The sequence below is a fragment of the Pelodiscus sinensis genome, chromosome 4 (assembly GCF_049634645.1).
Source record: "Pelodiscus sinensis isolate JC-2024 chromosome 4, ASM4963464v1, whole genome shotgun sequence".
Taxonomy (NCBI): domain Eukaryota; kingdom Metazoa; phylum Chordata; order Testudines; family Trionychidae; genus Pelodiscus; species Pelodiscus sinensis.
Window position 1 is genome coordinate 19610978 of NC_134714.1, and position 6000 is coordinate 19616977.

General features: G+C 58.6%; 1 protein-coding gene across 2 annotated transcripts in view; it reads right to left on the reverse strand.

Annotated features, from left to right (window-relative positions):
- The window catches only part of KIF26A (kinesin family member 26A), a 150419-nt gene extending 144687 nt beyond the window's left edge, over window positions 1-5732 (reverse strand). The window contains exons 1-2 of one of the 2 annotated variants that reach the window (XM_075926463.1): window positions 4784-5732; window positions 835-1101 (exon numbers count right to left, since the gene is read on the reverse strand). In XM_075926463.1, the coding sequence (XP_075782578.1) occupies window positions 835-1101; window positions 4784-4918 (402 nt within the window). In that variant the 5' untranslated portion in view covers window positions 4919-5732. Of the gene's footprint in view, window positions 1-834; window positions 1102-1444; window positions 1859-4783 lie in introns of those variants that run through there. The other variant, XM_075926464.1, reaches the window with a different exon arrangement.
- Window positions 5733-6000: the final 268 nt, after the last annotated feature.

Genomic DNA, 6000 nt, shown 5'->3' on the forward strand with positions numbered 1-6000 from the left:
TAGACTTCCTGCATACAACAGACCATTGAACCTCTCCCACAATAGATCCATAATCTCTGGCTAAGTTACAGAAGTCCTCAAATCTTGATGTAAAGACTTGACATTACACAGAATCCATTATTGACACTAGTTGTACCCCATAATGCAGAGGAAAGTGAAAAACCCTCCAAATCTCTGCTGATCTGACTTGGGGGAAAATTCCATCCTGACCTAAAGTACATCAGACCCACTAGCCAAACTATCAGAGCCCTCCCCATCTAGTATCTCATCTCTGACTGTCAGGGAAATATGCCACTAGCAGTAGCAAATGGGCCACATGCCACTATAAAGCAATTCCCATACCATACCATCCATATACTTATCAAGCTCAGTCTTGAAACCAGTTGAGTTTTTTTCCCCCTTTTCTCCCTTTGTAGCTCTGAGTCAGCACTAAGCAAAAGCCTACACCTGCACAACATATAGTCAGGGAGAATTCCTAAACAGAGATCTAGCTCTACAGCATAGCATATACGATAAACTATATAGTGTATAGAATATACTATAAAGAGTTTATATACTATAAACAGCCCAGAGATACAGAAAAGTACTTTGAAGAAGGCTAGACAGCACTGAGTTACACATGACAGCTCTAGACAGGTTCCAGGAATCTTAGGCACAGAATCTAGACTCTGCATGTTCTAGGTAACCCTCTTCACACAGATTTGTGAAGAGTGTGATATAAAGATCTAGCTGTAGCCAGCTCCTACTGGGCAGAGCCTAGAGCTCTAGTTGAGCTCTCCGTGGGTCTGTGCCTGCCCCAGGTTAACCCCGGCAGAGGGCAAGGGCATGGCTTACCGGCAGGGAGTTAGCGGGGCTGCTGCCGGCTGCCAGTTTCAGGGCTTGCTTCTTGAATTCGGCCAGCTTGACCTGACAGTTCTTGCACCATCCCCCTTTCCCGGCTCTCTCGAAGTGCCCCAGTTCGGCCACAGAGACAGCCCCAGCTCCTTCCGGAGGGGGGCGGCTGCCGCAACGGTCCTCATCGGCGGCAGGCTGCAGCCTCTTCCTCGGGGAGAGCTCCAGAGAGAGCGGGGGCGGCTCTCGCCCGGAGCTGCCCTCCGCGATCTGCAAAGAGAAAATGACCCAGGTCAATGCAAGTAGCCAGCAGCTCCCATTAACTGAGGCAGGCTGCGCCTGGGAAGGAAAGCTGCAAAGAGCAGCCCTGGGCCGGGTTGGAGGGAGGGGGCCATGCAAAAAAGCGAGCTTTGCACCCCTCGGTGCGGAGCACTGACCGACTCGCGTGCACGCTGCTTGCACAGCCTCCCGTACAAAGTTGCCAAGCGCGCGCGGCGAACGCGCACCAAACTCCAAGCACCAGAGGGCTCCCCGCGCAAAGTCGGGGCGGGGACCTCCCAGGCTCTGCACTAGGCTCCATTAACTTTCAGTGAATAGTCCCACTCCAACTTACCCCGGGGGCCCGGGGTTCAGAGCCCAGGCACCTTCTCCCAGCGGGGTGCTCTGCAGCCCGGCTCATGGTGACAGACCAGGCAGGTTTTAATCACCTGGCGCCTGACCCCCCCTTCCCGCCGCCGTACGCCCAGATCCGAGCTGTTTGCAGCTACACTGGGCTGAGTAGTCCCGAGCTGCCCTGCAAGTCCTCGCTGCCCATTGCCAAGGCCAGGGGCCGAAGAGGCTGCAAAGTTCGGCTCCTTGGTTTCCACTTGCACGGGCGGCGGCTGCTCGGAGCTACGTGATGTTTCCGCCCATGTTGTTGGAAGTGAAAGGAGCAAAGTTTGGGTTGCAAGTTGGCGAGAGCAGCCCCGGGAGGAGCGGAGGGGAGGAGCAGTGAGCTCCCCACCTCGGTGCAGAAAGGGGCCGAGAGCTCAGGAGCGCGTGAGGAAAAGCGGCTCTTAGGGGCGGGGCGGGGGCTCCGCGTGGGGTGGGATGAACGAGGAGAGACCCTCTAGAGTTTGAGCGTTTCTTTCCCAGTGACCCTCCAGGCTGCGCTCGGCTCCAAACCTGCAGGGGCGCAGGCGCTTTGCTCCCATTAACTGAATTCGAATAAAACCCAGAGCTAATTGCTCGCACGGTGCAGCCCGAGCCCAACTTCCCAAACAAGGCTCAGGCTTTTAAAACACTACATCCCAAGCAGGAGTGGGGGGGGGGGGGGGGAACGATCCGGGGCGCAGGGGATGTAATCCTGGGCTCTGAAATCTAGCCCGGCACAGTTCGTCCTTAGAGTTACTCTCACTGTTAGTTTTATTTCACGTGACTGAAGAGGGGATACACCACCCTTTCCCCCATGCAGCAGGGATCCTGGCTCCAGAGTTCGGTTTGGGTGGCGTTTAAGAGCCTCACACACCTCGTCCAGCTAACACACACACACACACACAAAGAGAGACACGCCAGAGTGTGTGCACTGCTCCGCCCATTCCCTTCAGCTCTTCAGGAATGTGCATGTGACAATTGACCGCACAGGTGGAGAATTCCCCGTTCCTAAGCTAATTGTCTATGTGGCTGCCGCTCTGCCTCTGATCTTTAGCATTTGTGTTGCAATCATGTCGCTCCCCCGATTGCCGCGCTCCTTCCCCAGCTAGACACCAGAGGCCTGCCCGGCCCGTTCGGTTCTGGCCCGCAAGAACTAGGATCTGGATACGTGTTGCACTTGCAAGAGTAAGGTTGTGACGGCCAGTGGCTGCCCCGCTCCCTCTCGCAGGCCGGGGTAGTTGCGGAGCTTGGATCTTTGCTCTTATGTCTCTGCGACCTGCTTGCCCTGTCCAGCTACTGCCCTCGCACCGCACGTCTGATAAGCTCTTGCATGGAGCATCTGCAGGAACCGAGGCGCTATAGCCCGGGTCTGCGGTTGCGGGCTAAGAGCAGTCCCTGTGACTGGAGCGCCATCTGCCGGCCCCATGCCACTCTGCACCTTGGCTTCAGAGAATTGGCCATGTGCTTGCCTGGGTCCTCCGCGAATTCAGTCTACGCGCCCTCACTCTGCGACGCCCAGTCCCACCCAGAAGAGGCGGAGGGGATATCTCCGCCACACACACACCCCAAAGTGGCTTTTTTCTTATCCCTCGCTTATACAGAGCCACTCGACTGGGCAGGCCGGCTGGAAATCTTTGGTTCCCCTCCGCGCGCACATAATCCCAGTTAAAACAGGACAACGATATGCACCAGCCTTACATGCCCGCTGTGTGCTTCACTCAGTATGTATGGGTTATTATAATAATAACCCGCTGCACCTCTTCACCTCCCCTTTGGACACAGATGAGTGAAGATCTACAGCCAGAAAAGCGCCTTCACATCAGAACCCTACATGGACAATCCCTTTGGCCACATAACGTGAATCGCTCTCTAGCTCCCAGAGATTTTCACCTGGATTTTTAGGTGCTCAAGCAAAGATCCGAGTGCGCCATGATGCGTGTCGCCTCATGCGGGAGATAGCCTTTGCCAGGCAAACTTATCCCAGAGGCTTAATGAACGCTCTTAAATGCATCCCTAATGGCTCTGAACTCTGTCAACTGCGCGCCAGCTCCCTTATGCTCCACTTCATCCCATGCGCCACCTCCCCAGCTTCTTTCATGCAGCAGCTCCCCCGCCAGCGCCGGCGCCGCAGCTGCTTCACACATGCACACGGCAGCTCCGCAAAGCCTTCGTGCCGCGGTAGGAGACCCCCAGAGGCCTTGGGTAGCCCTCATACCCTAAAACCTCCCGCTGCAGGCGGGGCCCCCTGCGGAGTTTACGTGCGAATCACAAGCACACGCCCACCCCCCAACAAAAACTAACAATGCAGCGATCAGGTGACATCAGAGAATGTGACACTCGGACCTAATTTACAGCAGCCCTTAGAAATCCTGGCCTGGGACCCTCCACGAGCCCCACCTGCTCACCCAACGCCTCGGGGATGCCCTTGGAAAATTCCAGTGCCTTGGGCACCCAAGCGGACCGCCCTGGCGAGCCCCGCTGAAGGAGCTAGCCCGGCAGTGCCCAGGGAAAGTTTTTGTGGGGGTGAGGAGAAAGATGAACGAGGCTGGCTCTGATCTGTCCCCAGCACTGTGCGCAGTTGGGAGCGCTTCATTAGTACCTTGTCCCTGGCATTAACCTGGAGGGCAGAGGAGGCAGACGCACACACGCCTATGAGTGATGTGCCCGGCCTCCCTGTAGTGTCGGCTCGATGCGCGCTGCAGGTCTTCAGTAACTTGCTGCTTAAATATTTCATGCCTCTGAATAATGGCTGCAAACGCCTCCTTTGAGTCCCAGCGTCGGACTAGATCGCAAAGGGGGATGGGCCCTGCTTGCTGCCCACAGTGAGAACGAGTCGAGCGCTTTTAAAAACCACTTTGGAGCAACACAGAACTAATAATTTCTAAGACACCCCCATGGCACAGGCTTCCCAGAGAGTGAGGCCAACCGCTCCATGCTTTACACCGGGTGTTCCGAGGGCGCCGCCCCGAGCCCTTTCAGAAGGGAGAAATCGGCGCCTTTTAGCCCGCGCCTCTGCCATTGGGACAGATCCAGAGGAGCCCTGGGAGGGAAGGATGTTCCCAGCAGCGCTCCCTTCCTGGGGTTGAATTGCTGGTGTTTTATTGTGCAGCCCGGACTGCTCGTGGTGCTGAAACTGCACGTGGGCTCCTGGCACGTTTGGAATTAACTTTGTACCGGGGATTAGGAGCCACTTAAAGCCTAGGAAGTTTTTGCTCCTGTCTTCACCTGTGAGAAAATCGGTGCCAGAAGCCGAACCCAGCTCGCCCGCTGCTGCCCCTGACACCTAGCGCTCTCCTGTTCCCGCAGCCCCCTCTCTTACCTTGCCTTTCCTCCGCAGGAGGTGGCTGGTGAAGCCGAAGATGATCTCCGAGTCCAGGCAGAGCGCGCCTATCTCCAGCAGGCTGGGGTTTTTCCGGGTGGCGCTGGAGGGATCGGGCGCTGGCTGAAAAGCCATAGTTTGGTTGGATCTTTCCGGCTCCCTGGGCGCTGGCACAGGACCCCCGCCGAGCGCGAGTTACTCCTTCATCCTGGCGGGCTGCGCCGGGCTGGGGGTAGGGACCCCGAAGCCAGGCAGCGATCCCACCGACCCCTCGCTCCTTGTTTTGTCCCGCTCTGGCGCACCTTGTCTGCTGGGCTCCTCCCGCGGGCAAAGCAGCTCGGCTCAGCGGCCCAGCGGAGCTGCAGCTTGTCCCCCGCTGTCCTCTGCGCCGCTCCCGCCGCCCATCAGCACCCAGCCCTCATCGGGCCGCGCAGCGGGACTCGTCGGAGGATGCGCGGGCCATCAGCCCGGAGCGCGCCTCTCCTGCCTCCCCCATGCACGGGTGATGTCTCAGGGGCAGTCCAGGGAGGCGGCGAAATCTGTGGCGACAATTAGCAAGGGACGGAGGAAAGACTTTCCAGCCGGGGCTTCCGCTCCTCTTCACGCGTGTTATTAACCAGCGAGCCCGAGACACGCAGGCAGCTCGCTCCGCTCCTCCTCGGGGGCTAGGAACAGGCTGGGCTGAAGGGGCGAGCCCCTCTCCTCCGCGCGCCTGCTACCTTCAGAGCCACTTCGCTGGCAAGCGGTGGCCGCTGCATCCCCCCTCGGCCTGTCACAGAGGCGCTGTCCAGCAGACCCGGAGGACGCGGGGAAACCCTGCAAGGCTCCCCCCTCCTAACTCAGACTCCCGGGGTACAGCTGCGGCGCGGCGGGCTGGCTGCAGGCTGGAGCCAGGCGGAGGAGCCCCAGTCCATGGTCGTCCCCGCAGCTCCCCCCAGCGCCGCCACCACGCCCCGGCTTGGCTGCTAACGAGGAAAGTTGGAGGCAGAGCTTTGGCATTGAGGGGGCTTCCTCATGAATCGTCGCCTGCAGGGCGGGAGGGAGGCAGGTCTAGCACTGCCTTGGCACGGCTGCCTGGTGCCGACAGCGGAGCCGTGTAAACGTGAGGCTAATCGCAGGAGGGGTGGATCTTAGCCTGCCTGCCCGACTGCTACCCCCGCCGCCGCTGCCTGGAGCTGCCGGAGACACGCGCCCCTCCACGCCTTGACCAAGCCAAT